The 19,352-nt window shown below is 47.5% G+C and overlaps 2 protein-coding genes across 5 annotated transcripts in view; both read left to right on the top strand.

Annotated features, from left to right (window-relative positions):
• The first annotated feature begins 1,581 nt into the window (after positions 1-1,581).
• Positions 1,582-10,536, top strand: C1RL (complement C1r subcomponent like). Of its 4 annotated transcripts, XM_015591434.2 has the most exons (6): positions 1,627-1,738; positions 2,328-2,556; positions 5,726-5,915; positions 6,962-7,087; positions 7,222-7,296; positions 8,629-10,536. In XM_015591434.2, coding segments are annotated over exons 1-6 (1,395 nt in total). In that variant the 5' UTR covers positions 1,627-1,736; the 3' UTR covers positions 9,402-10,536. The 4 variants fall into 4 exon arrangements, with proteins under 4 accessions (XP_015446921.1, XP_015446920.1, XP_015446922.1 ...); XM_015591435.2 differs by lacking the exon at positions 2,328-2,556 and having other exon boundaries at positions 1,582-1,738; XM_015591436.2 differs by lacking the exon at positions 5,726-5,915 and having other exon boundaries at positions 2,328-2,536.
• Positions 10,537-12,500: 1,964 nt separating this feature from the next.
• The window catches only part of C1R (complement C1r), a 9,951-nt gene continuing 3,099 nt past the window's right edge, over positions 12,501-19,352 (top strand). Inside the window, exons 1-9 of the mRNA XM_006914662.3 lie at positions 12,501-12,665; positions 13,375-13,603; positions 14,870-15,062; positions 15,380-15,520; positions 15,623-15,819; positions 16,111-16,258; positions 16,368-16,489; positions 18,329-18,407; positions 18,786-18,941. Coding sequence (XP_006914724.1) covers positions 12,664-12,665; positions 13,375-13,603; positions 14,870-15,062; positions 15,380-15,520; positions 15,623-15,819; positions 16,111-16,258; positions 16,368-16,489; positions 18,329-18,407; positions 18,786-18,941 — 1,267 coding nt within the window. The 5' untranslated portion in view covers positions 12,501-12,663. The remainder of the gene's footprint in view (positions 12,666-13,374; positions 13,604-14,869; positions 15,063-15,379; positions 15,521-15,622; positions 15,820-16,110; positions 16,259-16,367; positions 16,490-18,328; positions 18,408-18,785; positions 18,942-19,352) is intronic.

The following is a 19,352-nucleotide window of genomic DNA, read 5'->3' as shown; positions in this document are numbered from 1 at the left end:
ATGACTTCATGGAATGGGGGTGAGAAGGATTGCTCCCCAAGCTCTCCTTGGGACTCGCGATGGAAGGAGTGGAGTCCAGAGGAATGGTGCTTGGGAAGGAGCCTGGCCATTTGGGATGATGCAGAGACAGCCTGGATAAGCTGCTTATTGCTATTACAGGATTATAAAATAGTATAGAAGTATATCATTTTTAATGTATTTTATAACTTTAGATTTTTTTCTCACTCTGTTATCAGATAGCTATATTAAACCATATGTATTTTGTTGCCCTGTGTGAGGTTGGGGGTGGGGGAAAGCCAGGTCCCAAAGAATGGTGGCAGAGAAGTACTCAGCAAAGCAACAATGATGCTAGATGAAGGAGGGTTAGAGGGTTAGTGTGGAGGGGAGGGAAGAAGACGGCTAAGGGACTTTCTACCCATACATTCAAGAACCAAGCACACACATGTTACGGTCCTATATATGAGCTAGGGGCCATATTTGCCATCAGTGATGATAAGCCCAGTAGCCACAGTCTCCATCTTAAGAGAGCCTACCAGCTGGCCTAGTGGACTGCTTGAGAGTGCCCCTAAGGGTTGCCAGAGTCTCTTGAAAGAATTGTGAACCAAGAGTGCTGGAGTAAGTGAGGAGCCATTCTCAGCACCGTGGCCCATAGAATGGGGAGAAAAAGCTTAAGTAAAACTATTTGACAAAGCCACCGTCAGTTATGGCTCTGAGCCCCAGAGGTGTGCAGAACTTATGGATGGGGCTGGAGTCCCTGGCCACGAGGTGACCACCAGTGGTCTAGATTCACCCCACATCTGCCTGCCTTCCCACTCTTCCCCTCCCTTTTAGTTCACAGCCGGGGGACTGCTCTGAGCTGGTCCCATGGGCAGCGGGACTTCCCGCTGGGCAGGAATTCCCCCTCAGAGGGAGTCCGTGTCCTCCAGAGCGGACTGCGGCTGACCTTGAACATACCTGCCTCCTTGTGGAGGACCACTGACCTCCACAAGGACTTCCTGCCCCCCTACCAAGCCATGGCTGAGTGTTTCTCCTGGGGCTGCAAAAAGGTGACCTATGCCCCCAGCCACGTCCCCTGGTATCTGCCTAAAGAAGCTTGAATCTGGGCCTGACCTGCCCGCCCCCGCCACAGCAACTTTTCCCTGCTAGACAAGCAGCTTCCAGGGGTTGTGGACAGGATTCAAAAGACTAAGACTAAGTGAAGGCCCCAGCCATGCTTGGTGAGGAGGGAGACAGGGAGGAGAAGCTGAAGTTCATAGGTCACAAACTTCAATTTCTACATGAGGCAGGCTGGTAACATAAATCCGTGGAAAGGTCAGGGAGGAAGAAGTATGGCCAATTAAAGGTAACAGCCATAACTCACAAAGAGCCACCCTACTATTTACTATTTTGTAAATAATACAAAAGCATCAAGAATCAGTGCTCTCTCACTCCTGCCCTCTGAGGGCCAGCCTGGTTTTGGAGACGTTTTATCGTTTTAGTTGTAGTGGATGAGCTACTCCCTCGTCAGACAGCAGGTGGCGCCCAACCCAGGAAATTAGAAAAGGGGAACAGAGGGATTACTTAACTCATTTCCAGTAACTGCGCACTCCCACACAGAGCCTTCTCCAGCCCCACCTCTTGTTCCCTGGCCCCGGCCAAGTCCTCTCTCAGGTCCCAGATGTCGGTTCCGGATGCCTGGTCTCAGAAGGGGGAACTAACTCTGGGGAAGCCCCCGCTCCACAAGCTGCCCAGGCAAGATGTGAGTGTGCCCTTGGAGAGGCCTAGAGGAGAGGAGAGGGATGGGGAAAAGGGAAGGTGGGACCCAGGGGCATAAGTACACACACACACACACTCTCTCTCTCTCTCTCTCTCTCTCTCTCGCTCTCTCTCTCTCTCTCTCTCTCTCTTTCTCTCTCTCACACACACACACACACACACACACACACACAGCCACAGCCACTTAATGCTGAGGGGAACTGGAATTGCCATAGCCTCTAACAGCCTTCCCTGGGAATAGTCAGGCTGAATGCTCTGAGCCAGGAAACTAACACATTTAACTGCCCTTCAATTGTGCCACCATTGCCCCCTCAGATCCCGGGGTGGGGTTGGGATCTGCTGAAGCAGAAAGCAGCCCCCCACTTTGGATGAGCGATGTTGCGCAGGCCCACTAAGAAGAGGCTCAAAGAACTGGGGCGGGGAAGGTCAATGAGGGAGAAGACAGAGGCGCCAGGTTCAAGGGCTGAGGCCACAGCTGCTAATGCCTTTCCCAGGCCTCTCAGTCCTTCAGCATCACCTGCCCCGACTCCTAATGACCCCACAGGCCTCATCTTGCCCTCACCAACTCATAGGTGGTGGCCGCTCCTCTGGGGAGTCCTCCAGGCTTGCCCCACGCAGGGCTCCGTGCTCTTGGCCCAACAGCTACCCCAGCAGCTGACATCGCCCGGGTACCCAGAGCCATACCTCAAAGGCCAAGAGAGCACCACTGTCATTGAGGCTCCGAAAGGCTTTGCTGTGAGGCTCGTCTTCCAGGAGTTCGACCTGGAGCCGTCTCAGGACTGTGAGCAGGACTCTGTCACAGTGAGCTGGGGTGGAGGTCCTGGAAGGACTCTGGGGAGGGAGCCTCCTGTCCTGGAGCCAGGGGAAGTGGGAGGTGGTCATGCCCTGAATCTCAGAGGATGGATGACAAGCCCAGGTCAGGGAAACAGGCTGGTTTACCTGAGAGGCAAGGGTCTGCCCCAGCACACTGCCTCCACCAGCAGCCCTGTCCCTGCCCGTGCTGCCATCTTGGCTGCAAAGGGACACATAAATACTGCCAATCCCTAGAATAAAGAGGAAGGACTCACACATCAGTCATTAAAAACACATCATCAGGCATTTGCTGAGTGCCTGCTCTGTCAGGGCAGGAAGTCGGGCATGAATAATAAAAGATTAGTGACCGTTCAAGTTTATCTTAGAGGAGATATCACAAAACTTCTTATGACAAGGGCATGATTCAGAATAAGGACACTTTAAAAACAGTACTACATATTATCTTTTGGTTTAAATTTTATTTATATCAAAATAATACATGCACATAGTTTTGTTTTGTTTTTATTTAAGAGTATTACAAGGCATATAATGAAAAATAGTGGTCTCCAGTCTACTCCCCACCCAGTTCTACTCCCTGGGATAAATTATTTACAATTCATGTAGCTGTTTTATATGGTATTTATTTTCATATGTGTCAATAACATGCTTTCTCTCTTTTTCCATATCATCTATTAACTTCCCTCTATAGATGACAAGCTTAATCTCTCGCAGACCTGCACCACCCACATTTCCCCTCCACCATCCTCACGGTTTACCTATACTATGATTTTTAATTAAATTTGCAGTCATTATTTACATTACGATGACTTTAAAATATTCACATCTGAGCACGTGGTGTACAATAATTATAATTTCTTCTCCAACTTTTGGGTTTCCCAGGAGTCGATAATTACATAGAGTTCTTTGGAGTTTTATTTGTTCTTGTTCTGACCTTTGGTTTGCTTCATTCTCTCTATAACTAATCTTCCCACACTCTTAGCCGGGAGAGTATATCTCCTCTCAACATATTCAAGTACAAATCTCAGCCTCTGAGTCCCTCTTTTCATTGGTGACGTCCCGCCTGAAGGCCTCTCGATGACTTATTTCTTCAGTCTAAATTCTTCGCTCTCTCAGCCTTCGCACTTCCTGGGAGTTTTTCTCATTCTGCTGGTTTCCTTTACCTGTCCTGTCTCGGAACTGAATCCCATCATTCTCTTTCCTGATTTACTCCGTCATTTTGAAGGAGCACTTTATCCTCCAGAAAGGGTATGTGGGAGTAAATTTTAAAGGATCGTCTACCACCCTAAGTGTCTTAGTTCTGCCCTCCCAGTTGATGGGTAATTCATCCAGGTTGCCTTCTAGGTTGGAAGTCACTGTCTCTCAGAATTTTGATGATGTTGATTTCTAGCTCTAGTCTGGTTAAATCGGACACCATTATGATTCCTGATCCTTAGTTTTTTTCTCACTGGAGCTTTTGGAGTATTTTCCTGTTACCAGTATTCTGAACTTTCATTGTGATGTACCTCGATGTGGGTCGTTTTTCACTCATTGCACTCACTATTCTGTTGTGTTTTCCGTCTCTTTATCTTTTTGTTCCACTTTCTGGGAGATTTCCTCATTTTAAATACCAACTTTAATGTTTACATTTTTTTTTAACATCTAAAGACTCTTTCTTATTTTCTAATTATTTTTATAGAGTATTGTTCTTATTTCATAGGCAGTATCTACTCTTTTTTCTCTGATGGGATTATTTTTAAATGTTTCTTCTATTCCCTGTATTATCTCTACTTCATCCAAGTTCCTCTTTACTCTTTATTTGTTTGGGTGTCTCCTTTTCATTGATCAGTAAAGGGCAGTTTCCAAGAGCAAAATGCTTTCTCCCCAAGAGGCAGGCTTCTTAAATACAGGGCTTAAATTTGTTGATGTTCTAAGGAAAAGAACAGTATTGAGATGAGCTCAGCAAGGCATTTAGGGTGATTGAGAAATTTTCTTTATGCTAGCTTCTACCCAGTTAATGCGATCCCAGTGAGACAGGCTGGGTGGAGTCTTAAAGGAATTTGAGTCTTAGGGAGAATGAGGGAACAAAGAGCTAGCAAGAACCCAGGATGAGGATCAATATGATTATCAGAAATAAAATGAGCTGAGCAGTGAGTTGTGTGCCCAGAATGAGATTAAGCAGGAAGTGTGGGCCAGGAGAATTCCTTTCAAGACATCCTTCCTCGGATTGGAGACCCCGCAGGAAAGAATTTGAGCAGGGGCGAGGCAGTCAAAAGGGGATCGAAACAGAAACAACTTGCTTAAAGAACATACAAGTTTAGCAACAATAGCCAGAGTATCCATACTGTGTACACCTGTGTCCTAACGTTCCCACACCTTGTGGCAGCTTCATTAATAGTTCATGGGGAAAGAGGAGGAACATTCCATAAAAAGGAGAACAAGAAAGGCCAGGAACCCCCAGGGGCTCCGTCTTTGCAGAGGGTCTTATTGCTTCACAGAGGTTGGCCCACAGGAAGTTACTCAGAGAAGTGGAAGGTGATGGGGGTGGAGGAAGCCGGGTGAAAGGGACTTGAGTCTGTACCTTCATTGATTCAAAGCTGTGGCACTATAGGCACCATCTCGAGCATCAGGAACTCAATGGTCAGCAAAATAGGTGTAATTCCTGCCTTCTTAGAACTTACAATCCAGTGGACTATTGGGGGGAACCCTGGGGTTCCCAAGGAGTTTCTTTTTTTATTAATTTATTTTTTTATTATTATTGCCATATAATATTATATTAGTTTCAGGTACACAAAAGATTGATTCAACATTTATATACCTTACAAAGTGATCACCATAATAAGTCTAGTAAGCATCTGTCACCCTACATAGTTATTATGATGATATTGACTCTAATCCCAAGGAGCTTCTTGAAAGAAGGTAAATATGGGAGGCTTTATGAGGTAATTACAGCAGGCTAAAGAAATATGCTGGGTATCTGGTCATGTCTAGAAGAAACCTGGGAGTCAGTAATGGAATAGGAAGCCACTTGAGCAAAGTTCCATCTAGAACAATGTCTTAGCCCCAGAGGTATGCAGACCTGCTAGATGGGGCTGGAGTCCATGCCCATGACATGACCCTGTGGCCATCTGTAGTGCAGATTCACCCCATACCTGCCTGCCCCACTCCCTTCCCCTTTCAGATTACAGCCAGTGGGATGGGTCCACACCGGTTCTGCGGTCAGCATGGCTCCCCGCTGGGCAACCCTCCAGGTCAGAGGGAGTTTGTGTCCTCAGGCAGCAGTTTGCAGCTGACCTTCTGTGCACCTGCCTCCTCTGAAAATAAGACCACCCTCCTCCACAAGGGCTTCCTGGCCCTCTACCAAGCTGTAAGTAAGTGTCCATCCCAGGGATGTACCCTCTGTCCATAGCTATGGCCCCTGGTATCTTGAAGCAACAAGCGGAAGCTTGAATGACTGCTGAGGCTGGAGGCTCAGAGACACCTGGGCCCACCACATCTCTGTCCCCTCCCGGCCCCAGATGGTGAGCAGCCCAGCTAAAGGGTAACCATTGCTTAGTTCCAACAATTATTTCCATGCCAGTTTGCTGGCCCAGTTCTTGCAGATCATTTCATTTTTCGAGAGAAGCCAAAAATCCAGATTTTAAGTGAAATTCTAGATTTTCAAATGATAACTCAGAATTTATGAAACATAATGCATGTGCGTTATAAAAATTTTCAAAAAAAATATGGTAAAAAGTAAGTCTTCCTCTGATCTCCAGCCCTTAGACCCTGGCTACCTTGTTCTCCATTTCCTATATATTCTTCCAAAGACATTCTATGCCATTCAAATATAAATTGTGTGCATGTGTGTCGCATAACATTCACAATGTTTAAAATTTGGCATTTTTCACTCAGTGATATATCTTAAAGATCATCCAATATACATATGGTTAGCATTGCCCAATTCTTTTTAATGACCATATAATATTCCTTTGATTGATGTGTCATGATGTATTTAATCAGTCTTCCACTGGTAGATATTTTGCTGCCACAAACAGTACTGCTATGGATATCCTTGTATATACATCTTGGAGCACACATATGAGAGTAAGTTCTTAAAAATGGAAATACTAGGTGAAAAAAAAATTGCAGTTTTAATTTTTATATTGCTAAATTTCTCTCCAAAGAAGTTTTGCTAATTTATACTCCCACTAATCCTATATGAAAATGCCTATTTCCCCATACCCTACTTATCACAATTATTTTCAAACCTTTTTAGCATTGACAATCTGATCAGTGAAAAATAATTTAAGTTTGAAAAATAAATAAATAAAAGACTGTGCCGGTCAAACTAAATATGGCCATGGGCCAGAATCAGTCTTTGGGTTGCCAGTTTGCAATTCCAGTCTAGGTTCTAATGACCACTGTTTTCCTGTAGGTATAAACCACAGTCAGCCCATCAGCCAGGTTAGTAGGGGCTCTGAGACCACACGCACACCTGGAGACAACCCCTTCAAAACCCAGAACCACTGCCAGGAGCCCTATTATCAGACAATGCCCGCAGGTGAGTCCTCTTGTGCTGGAGAACTGGCTTCTATCTGCCTTACACCCACCAAGAGGCCTCTGGGCAACTACTCTTTTAGCCTCGACTTCCAATTCTGAGCCTGTTTCTTTGCCTCCCATCATTTCACTCCTCAGGGATGTTCACCTGCACAGCCCAGGATCCCTGGAAAGTGACACAGGACGGAGAGGAGGTTCCTCACTGTGCGCCTGGTGAGCAGTGACCTATCAGTGCTGTGACTGCGGCCACGTCCCAAACAAGCCTCGGCTGGAGCCTGTGGAGCAGGACACAGCGGGTTAAAGGAAAGCCTTAGAATAGAAAGGGGGAGCTAAAGACAGAAGGGAGGAAGAAGAGGGGAACCAAGAAGGCACAGTAAAGGAGAGGCGAGGAGCTTGTTTCTTATTCTTCGAGGATCAAGGGATAACTAAGAAAGCAAACTCATGAAAGAGATTGATCAGATGGGAAAGTGGAGGAGGGAGAGGAGCAGAGAGTTGAAATAAGAGAAAGCCCTCTCTTGGTATGGTATGATTTAAGGATACACAGACAGGCTCTCTTTCCCCAAAACATCTCCCTACCTGGAAGCCGCAGGTCCAGAAAGTCCATCATTTTTTAAAGTTTTTTCACTGAGATAAAATTCACGTAACATAAAATTCACCATTTTAAAGTGTAAAAATTCAGTAATTTTTCGTGTATTCACAACGCTATGCAGCCATTACCACTAATTTCGGAACATTTCCATCACCCCAAAAAGAAACCCAGTACCTCCAACTCTCCCCTCCCCCAGCCCCTGGCAACCACTAATCTGCTTTCTGTCTCTATGGATTTGCCTATTCTGGACATTTCATGTCAATGGAATCATACAATATCTGGCCTTTTATGTCTCTTCTTTCATTTAGGATAATGTCTTCAAGTTTTATCCACATTGTAACATGACCGAATAGAATTTCACTATATGGATATACTACATTTTATTTATCCATTCATTGGTTCATGGACATTTGGGTTATTTCCACTTTTAGCCTTTTTTGGGATAATGCTACTATGAGAATTCATATATGAGTTTCTGTCTGAACACATGTTTTGAGTTCTCTTGGGTATATACCCAAAAGTGGAATTTTCCACAATGGTTGCACCATTTTAAATTCCCATCGGCAGTATAAAAGGGCTCAAGTCTACCATTTTTGAAACCCATTTTTTTGAGTCAAAGTATTGCCTTTCTAACCCAATCTGAATAAATTTCTCAGATTTTATTCCTGACTCACAGAAAGCTCCAGAGGCAGCCCGAAGTACTGCTTTGGGGTGGGTTAGAGGGCAAGTGGTAGTGAGAGATGTTAAAAATGAAGAAATGGCACAGAAAACTGAGGCAAGAGGCACTGAAGGCCAACTCTGCTTGCTGCATGATTTTGCTCTGAGTTCCAAGAGTCTAAAAAAGTGGGTTAAATTGGCTGAGGAGGCAGGACAGAGAACATTTCACAGAAGTAGGTCTTTAATAAACATGTCTTAATGCATGCTGATTTTTCACCCTTACCTCTCCTCTCTCCCAGTTTGTGGACGACCAGTTATCCCCATTGCCCAGAACCAGGAGGTCCAAGGTTCTTCCAAAGCTAAGTTGGGCAACTTCCCCTGGCAAGCCTTCACCAATATCTATGGCCGTGGGGGTGGGGCCCTGCTGGGTGACAGATGGATCCTCACGGCCGCCCACACCATTTATCCCAAGGACAGCATCTCTCTCAGAAAGAACCGGAGTGTGGATGTGTTCCTGGGCCACACGAAGACAGATGAGCTGATAAAACTGGGGAACCACCCTGTGCGCCGTGTGGTTGTGCACCCAGACTACCATCAGAACGAGTCCCACAACTTCGACGGGGACATTGCCCTCCTGGAGCTCCAGCACAGTGTCCCCCTCGGTCCCAGGCTCCTCCCGGTCTGTCTGCCCGACAGTGAGACTCTCTACCGCAGCGGCCTGATGGGCTACGTCAGTGGGTTCGGTGTGGAGAAGGGCTGGTTAACTACTGAGTTGAAATACTCAAAGCTGCCGGTCGCCCCGAGGGAGGCCTGCAAAGCCTGGCTCCAAGAGAAACAGAGGTCTGAGGTGTTTTCTGACAACATGTTCTGTGCTGGGAATAAGACGTGGCAGCAGAGTGTCTGCCAGGGGGACAGTGGTGGTGTCTATGTGGTATGGGATGATCGTGCCCATCACTGGGTGGCCACGGGCATCGTATCCTGGGGCATCGGGTGTGGCAAAGGCTATGGTTTCTACACCAAAGTGCTCAACTATGTGGACTGGATTAAGGGAGTGATGGACGGGAAGGACTGACCCTGGAGCAGTGACGCCAGCACTGCGGACGTCCCAGAAGGAGGAGGGTTGAGAGTGAGGATTGACCCCTGTGAGTGAAGAGGGGAGCGGGCCAGGAAGCCCTATCTAAGTCACAGTGCTAGAGAGAAATCCCCTGCTCAAGGATGACCCCATCCCAGACAGGAAGGGCATCCGCCAGCCCCTTCTCCTCACCCTCTACCTTCCTGTAAATTTGTGCTATGCTCAAGGAAGCCCCATCCATCTCAGCGAGTTTCCCTTTGAACTTCATCTCCTGCTGACACAGCTTCTTCCGTCTCTCCTGAGAACAGCCACCCTCTCATCTCCCTGTTCAAGAGGTATATGAGGGAAGTGGTCTTAATTGCATTTCATTTCTGAAACATTCCAAAGCCCCTTTAGTTGACCTTCAAATATTCAAACTATCAACTTTACCACCTACCACGATGCCTAGTTGCTATTATAGTCATAGCTCGGTTTTTGTTACATCTCTGAATACCAGGCACTTCACATACGTTATTTCATTGATTCCACACACCAAGTTTGCAAAGGATGTTTTATGATCCACATTTTAAATGAGGAAACTGAAGCTCAGGGAGATAAAGTGACTTGCCCAAACCCCACAGCTGATCCGGGATTGCAAAAACCATGTGCTTTCCTGTGCACCTTGATACTTCTCAGGCATCCTCCAGACCTGCTGCTGCTGAGACCTGCTGTATCGCCCGCTTCCCCTTCCCAATTTCCACATCAGTACAGATTCTTGCTTCCTGGGAATTCCTGTTTCAGTGAGGACGAGGACACCTGGCTCGCACTTTCTTGGGGGCCCCATCTCCTGCAGACACCCCCAGTGCTGCTGAAAACCCCAGGCCATGCTCTGCCTGAAAAGACCAACTCTCTAATTTTTTGTAAGGACTTGGGGTGATTTACAGTAAAAGGTGTAAATAAAATACAATGGCTCAAATTGAACTAGAAGATGAAAACTATAAAACGGAAGAAAGCAACTTCGCTAATATTGAAATTCAAGTTAGCTGTATGGGTAAAGGTTAAATTTATCTTTGAAAAATAACAGGATTCAAAGGCGTATGTATATGTGGCCATGTCTACTTTTTAAACCTACGCATAGTACAAAAGGCTATTAAAAATACTCTAAAATATTCATCGACGTTTGTTTTCAGTGGTGTAATTCTGGCTGTTTAGTTTTCCCCTATTCTCTATTTTCTAAATTTTATTTCATGAACATGTATTAGCTTTATTTTTTTTATTTTTTATATTGAAAAAAATGATATATTTCTCCATGCCAAGGCAAAAAATATATACTTATGTCTATATGTCTATATTTATATATCTAGATCTAGATATATAGCCACAGAGAGAAACCCACCATTACTTTAAGGGAGAAATTTTTTTTCCCCAGAATCAAATCCTAAGAGGAATGAACAATATAACAGACTACGTCTTCAGTACTAGTTTTAAAATAAGTGTCTAAACGATGTGTGGCTGTTTCTTCTTCCTTTTCTTGGTTTAAGTCAAAGGTGTAAGACAAATGCATAGTAAAGGTTATTTTGAGTGGTTGGACAGAGTGGGAGCCAGGCTGAGACTGAGCTAATGAGGTCCAGGATTGTCACTTTCCAGTCATGTTGAATGATACCAGAACAGAACTCAGAATCCATGAGACGGATGGAAGAGCTTCAGCTGAGACCTACCTTCTCGGACCACCTCCTCCTTCCCTGTTGCCTCTGCCATCCTGCTCCCACCATAAACACACGCACACACTCACACACACTCTGCTTTCAGGATGCTAATGTGCAATTTGCTAGACAAGAGTCCCCTTCTTTCTTGTCTCCTGATCTGGTCCTATCCTTTCTCTCTATCTTTGTCTCTCCTGACCTGACAGGCCATGGGTCATATCACGGATCAACCCAGCCATCAGATTCATTCCTCAGCTCCAAATATAAGCCTGCTAGAGAAACCCTCCAGACCTTAGCCTGCTAGAGAAACCCTCCAGATCTTGTGTCTTCCATGTGCCTGCTTGCTACATTCAGTGATGACTTGTTTACTGCCTAAAGGGGCCCAATCTTCATGAGTCCTTGCAATCCATTGCATAGGAAAGTGCCTGACATATTTAACTGGTCACCCATTAATGATGAATGAGCGGATGGGTAGGTGCAGGGATTGAGGAATTAATCTAATAGGGGAAATAAGCAGGATACACTACAAAAGCCTGAGAACTCAGGCTCTGCACCCTGAGCCTCTCTGTGGAATATAGTGAATAGGGCATTGGAGTCATGGTTAGTCGATGAAGATAGGCTTCCACAAAGAGCAAACTTTTAAAACAGGACACTATGGCCTGGTAGACAGGAGACACAAGAACCTTCCTCTCTCCCAGGACCCTGGCTTTCTCTCAAGTCACTCTTGGTCCATGACCACACTGTTTTTCTAGTCCTGGGCAACTGTGACCCTGAGGGGCTCATATTCTTGACCAGATGCTGAGGAAAAGAAGAAATCTCTACCCCTTCCCCAGCTGCCCCTGCTTCAATAAAAGCCAAGTTCATTGGCAGGCCTGAGTTAACTGAGGTGGGGAGGAAGGGTCTTAAAACAGACCCTAGCATAGCTTTAGGGTCACCCTAAGCGTCGTTCATGAGTGAAGTGACCAGGGCCCCAATGCAACCAAACTCCTCTTTCCATGCCTGCACTGCCCTGCTCTATCTGCTGTCACATCACCCTGGGCATCGAAACCCTGACCATTCCTGGACCAGGGCTGCTAGGCGACTAAGGACAGGACGAACCAGGTTAATGGAAAAGAGTCGTCCAGAAAAGAGAGTCCCCTCAACTGTGCTTTCACTGCCCTTTGGGTGGGAATCCTGTAAACACAGCGGCAGACCCTAGGAAGATCCCTGAAGAAAGGGAGGATTCAGATCAGATTTAGAAAACGAGAAATCTGGGCCTCCAACTCAAGGCTTTCCTCACTCTAAAAATTGGCCCATCCCCTTACCTCTTCCCCATGTAGGCCAGCAGGTGGCACCACCATCAGTGAATTCAAAACCAAAACTAAATTAAACTGGAAACAGATTTTTTTTTTTTTTTTTGGTTTTGTTTATGCAAATAGTCCATTCCCTACAGCATTCCTCCGGGAATGGTCTCCCCTTCCCCCTCCACAGTCATTCCCTCCCTTCCCCTTCCCTCCTCTGCATGACCGCTCTCTTCCTCCACACAGAGTGGATGAAGACGCTGTCAGGGGCGTCCAGGATCCAAAAGCAAGACTTGAGAAATGTGAGTAAGGCTGATGGGGCCCGAGGAGGGAGGGAGAAACCAGAGGGGAGACCTCTGGGCATGGGAGGCAACTCTGCTCCCAAATTTATTCAGGGAGACAGGATCAGCCCTCCCTTCCCCATGTCCCTTATTTATTCCAGTGTGCACATTTGCGTGTGCACACGCAAACGTGAACCCCCATCCCTCTTCCTGAGGACAAAAGGAGACCTTAGACATATGAAGTGATGGCCACATCCCCGTCTTCTTCCCAGCTCATGGCAGGGGAGCAGCAAGATGGGGGGACCCACTTTGCCCAGGAGGGGTGTCCTCCGTGCACCATTTGTGCTCCATGGGTAGTTTCCCCCAGAGGCCTTTGCTGAGCCTTTTGGAGTCCTTGCAGAGAACCATGACTGAAAACCCTCATCCTCAATTCACTGGTCCCAAGCCAGCCTTATTCCGGGAAGGGGAGGGGAGTGATGGGACAGGGCAGGGAGGGAGTGGGGAGAGAGGTGAAGGCAGTGTGATGACCTCTGGACTAGACATTGCCCTGGGGAGGAACACCTCATGCAGCAGCTGTGGAGACCGGACTCCCCACGCCACTCACCCCCACCTAGGCATCTGTGAGATCTAGAATGGGCAAAGAGGAACATGCCCAACAGAGTGACCGTGCTGTCCCCCACCCCAGCCACTGCCCATACAGCGCTCCAGACACCCTCTTTCTTTTTGACAGGTGGCTCTTATACTTCCTGGTGTCGGTCCTGTTCTGCAGGATGGGAAGCTCCATCCCCATCTCTCAGGAGCTCTTTGGGGAGGTGACTTCCCCTCTGTACCCCAAGACTTATCCCAACAACTTTGAAACAACCACTGTAATCACAGTCCCCACAGGATATAGGGTGAAGCTTGTCTTCTGGCAGTTTGACCTGGAGCCTTCTGAAGGCTGTTTCTATGACTATGTCAAGGTAGGAGGTCAGGCTGGGAGGGTAAGGGAGAGCTGGGCATCTCTAGAACCTGAGGACTTGTGCTCTAAGCACCCTAGATAGCATTTCCCACCTGTGGACACAGCCCCAGCCCTGTAAGAGCTGATAGCCGAGTGGAGTTATAGGAGTCAGGTGATGGCATGGATGGTGTCCATTGGTTTTAGAGGCCCTCGGTGAGCACCGGGGGGAGAAACACAAAAGAGGGAAGGTATAGTCCCCACTCTCAGGAAATTTACTGTTTACAGGAGTCAGAAAAGCTTTCCCTCTGTTTCCTTGCTGGGAGTCTTTGAGAAACTGCTATGCCTCAGTTTCCCTGTTTCCATGAAGAATATCACCACAGCTGCCTGCCTCATCAAGAACGTAGGAACATGGGGAAGAGAAATATGTGTGGCAGTAGCTCAAGCATAGCCTCCAGCAAGGACAATGGGTTCAGTCCTCTCACCTCTGTAACAACCAAGGGTACATCCCCGTCTCAGCTTTCTACAACCAATAAAAATGACATTCTAGATTCAAGATTCCAGTAGAGCCTAGCATGTCCCATAAATACCACTCCTTGGAGGCTATGAGAGACTAACATGAAAATGACACATCTCTAGCCCAGAAGACTTGAGAAGCTTGCGGTGTTGGGGAGAGGGGTCTTGGTGGCAGGGATAGTGAGAAATGGGGTTTGGGGGAAGAACATCTTCTACTTTTGATGGTTTAAGGAATTGTGAAAAAAGAGATAAGGGAAGCTAGGCAATGCACGCCGATGCTAACGCTGGTGGGCTCCAGAGGCTCACATTCACCTGAGTATATCAGGAGGCATGGCTGGATGCGAATAGTTTGAATAAGGTGAGATAGAATAACAAGAGAGACATTCAAGCAGACAAGTCCAAGCTCTAGGAATGAAGGAATGATTAAGGCTGGGTAGAGACAATCAGGATTCCAGTGGAAGATGGGCATGGGAGGAGATGGGAATGAAGAAAGGTCTGAAACATGCTGAGAGGAAATACACAGGGAAGGGGTGATGTATCAGGCACTGGAGAATGTGCAAAGAGTTAGCCAGTGAGAAATTCAGGTGGACAAAGGAAAGTCGCCCAGGGAGGTTTGCAACAGCCAGAGCTCAGCAGGTGGAGACCAGCAGGAGGTCACTCCAGCAATGGGGCATGATTCACTCTTTAGGACAAGAGAAGGAGAACCATCGCTGACCTTCCACATGTGACATGTCTCAGCAGCTCTCCTCCCTACCCCTTGTCCTTCCTCTACCAGATCTCTGCTGATAAGAAAACCCTGGGGAGGTTCTGTGGGCAACTGGGTTCTCCACTGGGCAACCACCCAGGAAAGAAGGAATTCATGTCCCAAGGAAACAAGATGCTGCTGACCTTCCACACAGACTTCTCCAATGAGGAGAACGGCACCATCATGTTCTACAAGGGCTTCCTGGCCTATTACCAAGCTATAGGTGAGTGGTCCCCAGGTTGCCTTTTGTCGGGACTCAGTCATAGAGAATGGGGACCGGAAAAAGGGGATCTTGAATCCAAAGAAGCAGGAAAACTGGCTCTCATTTTTCCCCTCAAGAAAGCTTTTTCCAGAAGAGGCCTGTAAGCCTGGGCCCTGTCCCCACTGGGCAGTTCCCAGAAAGCATTAGAGAGACCCGTAGGTCCAGGTAGCCCGGAGCTGACAATCTTTAGGCCTCTGGTGAGTGACCGCTCTGAGATCAGCACCACTATAGAAGTCCCCTGGCAAAAATGTAATCCTTCCTCTTGGAATCTCTTCCAGACCTCGATGAATGTGCTTCCAACTCAGTTGAGGAGAACGCCCAGCCCCAGTGCCAGCACCTGTGTCACAACTATGTTGGCGGCTACTTCTGTTCCTGCCGTCCAGGCTATGAACTTCAGAAGGATGGGCTTTCCTGCCAGGGTGAGGTTGGGTGATGTGGTGGGGGAGGCTGAGGCTGAGCACGGGCTCGCTGTGCCTACCGGGGAATCTCCCGGTGACCCCTTTCCTGCTCTGCTCTCACAGTTGAGTGCAGCAGTGAGCTGTACACAGAGCCATCAGGCTACTTGTCCAGCCTGGAGTACCCTCAGCCCTACCCTCCTGACCTGCGCTGCAACTACAGCATCCGGGTGGAGCGAGGCTACACCATCCACCTCAAGTTCCTGGAGCCTTTTGAAATCGATGACCACCAGCAAGTACACTGCCCCTATGACCAGCTACAGGTATAGCCATCCCACCCCCAAGGAGACCCCTCCCTCTCTTTCCCATCCCCACTGGGCTCTTCTCATCCCTACTGCTTTCCGGATCCTCTGGCCAATTGGGTCAGGAATGACCAACATCACACATGGGCTGGGCAAGCTCCCACACAACTGAAAGGGGGTCCAAGGGATCCCTTTTCCCCTCCAGCTGACAACATGCACAAAGCAGGACTCCCACCACCACCACCACCACCACCCTGGCCCCGTAGGAAAATATCTACCTTGGGGAGATGACCCTCCCTCCTCCCCCACCAGATCTATGCCAACGGGAGGAATATTGGCGAGTTCTGTGGGAAGCAAAGGCCTGCTAACCTTGACACCAGCAGCAATGCCGTGGATCTGCTGTTCTTCACAGACGACTCAGGGGACAGCCGGGGCTGGAAGCTACACTACACCACTGAAAGTAAGGGGGTCTGGGGCCTCCCTTGCCAGCCTGCAATGCAGCAGGATCAGGTGGGGAGAAGGAAGGCAAGTGGCTCCAAAATAAACATGCCCTCTTATCTCCCCCACAGTCATCAAGTGCCCCCAGCCCAAGACCCTAGACGAGTTCACCGTTATCCAGAGCCCGCAGCCTCAGTATCAGTTCCGTGACTACTTCATTGTCACCTGCAAACAAGGCTACCAGCTCGTGGAGGTAAAAGCCCAGGCCTGAGGGTGAGAGCTGGCCCATCATTCCAGGAGTAATTCAGATGGATAGGCCCACAGCAGATTTAGGCTCAGCCCCAGGTGGAATCACAGATATTAGAACTGGAAGGGTCACCTGGTCTACCAGCTCTCAAACTTGACTGCACATTGGAAACTCTTAAAGTTTAAAAAATACTGATATCTGAGTCTTCTGTTAGAGACTGCTTCCATTGTCTGGAGTACAGATTGGGCATCGGGATTACTTAAAGCTATCCAGGTGATTCTAAGGTATAGCCAAGTTCAAGAACTACTGACCCAGTCTAATAACTCATTGTAGAATTAGGCTCTGAAAAAGTAGGGGCAGAAATGGTGTGCAAGGAGTGACTCATCTGACATCGGAGTGATTTTGTACAGCAGGAACCTGCACCAAATCTCCGCCTCTTGCTCCAGGGCTTGTCTATGCACATCGGTGGTCTTATCTTAGACCCACCATCCTGTCCTTTGTAAACTCAGGAAATAATGTGGTTTTATTCATTGGCCAAGCTCACAAAAGCTGGTAAACTAAAATACTATTTTGAAAAACATACAATTAGATTTACCCCTGGCCAGGGACCAGGGACTGGACAGCCCATCTTTGTTCAATAGATCCACTTGGAACACCCAATCAGAATTAGAGATCTTTGATATGTCCTTAAGTAGTAATTAATTCATTCAACAAAAACTTTAAGTGCTTACTGAGTGTCAGGCCGTATTCTAGATGCAAGAGGTACAGTAAAAAAAGAAACACACATGTTCCCACAGCCTTGATGGAGCTTACATTTGACTGCTCAACAAAAACTTTAAGTGCTTACTGAGTGTCAGGCAGTATTCTAGATGCAAGAGGTACAGTAAAAAGAAACACATATGTTCACACAGCCTTGATGGAGCTTACATTTGACTGTTCCATCAAACTGAGTTAGCCAGATAAATTGGTCTTTACTCCAGGATGCCTCCAGCTATGTCATGAGGACTGGGTGTTCAGGGCACAGAAGACTGGAGACTCACATACTCTTTGCTTATGTTACAACCCTCTCCTCGCTATGCCACCCTGACCCTTACCTTAGCATTTGTCATTCACTTCATAGAATTTAAAGCAAGTCACACAGTTTATCTCACATTATTTATATTTTGCTCAGACATCCTCATTCTCATACACATTCTCTTGAAATTTTTTCCAGGTCTAACTCTCTGGGATAATTGTTGGTCTTAATAAAACTCATTCACATTGTCCAATGACATTTCATTTCAGAGGGTGCCATTTTCTTGCCTTGTCCCCACTATCTGTTCAACTGCAACAGCACTTAGCACATTAGCATCTCGAGCACCCTGGAGAGTGGCTGGCCTGCACTAGTATTTTAGGAAAGGCCCTGCCCTTAAGAAACCTGCAATTTAGAAGAGATGAAGTGATGCAGGGGTAGACTGGCAAGGAGAACACCATGGTTCTACTTCAGGGAAGAGTCTTTTGTTTCAATGCAGAAAATACATGGTTGGGCTTGTTATGTTTTTAATTTAAAAGTCTGGGGTTCAACTAGACCCCAATGGAAACAGACAGGAGTCTAGAGAGAGGATTATTAGGTCTGACAATTAGCCCTTGTTCTGACTTTCCGCTGTGTGACTCAGTGCTCCTATATGTAGCTAACTCTGGTCTGAGAGGACTGGCTAGGGAGGACAAATGAGCCACGTCCATCCACAGTGATGCTGAGGTCTGAGAGCTTGAGAGTTATCTGCACTCACTACTGTGTGGGAAAGGGCAGGAAGGGAGCTGCAGTGCCTCCTTCTACTAATGGCACCTCTACTTCTGCTCAAACAGGGGAAACAGGTGCTGCTCTCCTTCACAGCTGTCTGCCAGGATGATGGCACATGGCATCGTGCCATGCCCAGATGCAAGAGTAAGTCACAATTCAGGATGTGTCTGCCCCTGGGGATCTCCCACCCCCAGCCTTGGGGACCTAAGCTAAGAAGGGAAGAGGGGGTCTGGACTAAGCCTCTCCTCAAAAGATCCTCCTCTTGACTTGTCCTTTGAAATCTATGGCCCATCTCAGGAACCAGCAGCCCTCATCTCAACCAGACTGATGGTCTCTACTCAGAACTGAATTTCACTCTATCCAACTCTCAGCCATCTCAAGTGCCCCCCACACACACACACACACTGACCATATTTCCCTAAGGTTCTCAGCCTGTTCTGTGGGAAGACAACTCACTTTCCTCCCACTGAAGTTCCAGTACAGTCATTGTCAGCTTTCATATGGCCCTGTGTTCTCTCCCAGTCAAGGACTGTGGGCAGCCCCGAAGCCTGACTAATGGGGCCTTCAATTACATTACCACAAAGTTGGTGAACACCTACCAGGCCCGTATCCAGTACTACTGCAATGAGCCGTATTACAAGATGAAGACCAGAGATGGTAACAGCGCGTCTGAGCGAGGTAGGGACTGATGCAAGTAGTAGTTTTCTCCCTTCTGTCTTCTCCAGACATCTTCTGAGGTTTCATCCAATAGAATTCCTAGGGAATATATATCAAGGTATTTGCCCAAGACACTGGCTTCAGGGCCTTAAAGTACAGCACAAAGTGGCATCTGGTAGGGTTGAAGAAGGAGGCACCTAAGTGATACAAAGAAAGACTTGATTCTCATAAACAGTCAGCTCCCTCTCACCACTAATCCTACCATCACTTCCACCGCCGCTGCGACCACCACCACCACCTCCACCACCACCACCATCGCCTACACCATCACCTCCACCACCACCGCCACCACCACCACCACCTCCACCACCACCTCCACCACCACCACCACCATCACCTCCACCACCACCACCACCAACACCACCACCTCCA

This window comes from Pteropus alecto, unplaced genomic scaffold (genome assembly GCF_000325575.1).
Source record: "Pteropus alecto unplaced genomic scaffold, ASM32557v1 scaffold94, whole genome shotgun sequence".
Lineage (NCBI taxonomy): Eukaryota > Metazoa > Chordata > Mammalia > Chiroptera > Pteropodidae > Pteropus > Pteropus alecto.
The sequence above is the reverse complement of the archived record's forward strand: the minus strand, read 5'-3'. Positions and strand labels throughout refer to the sequence as shown.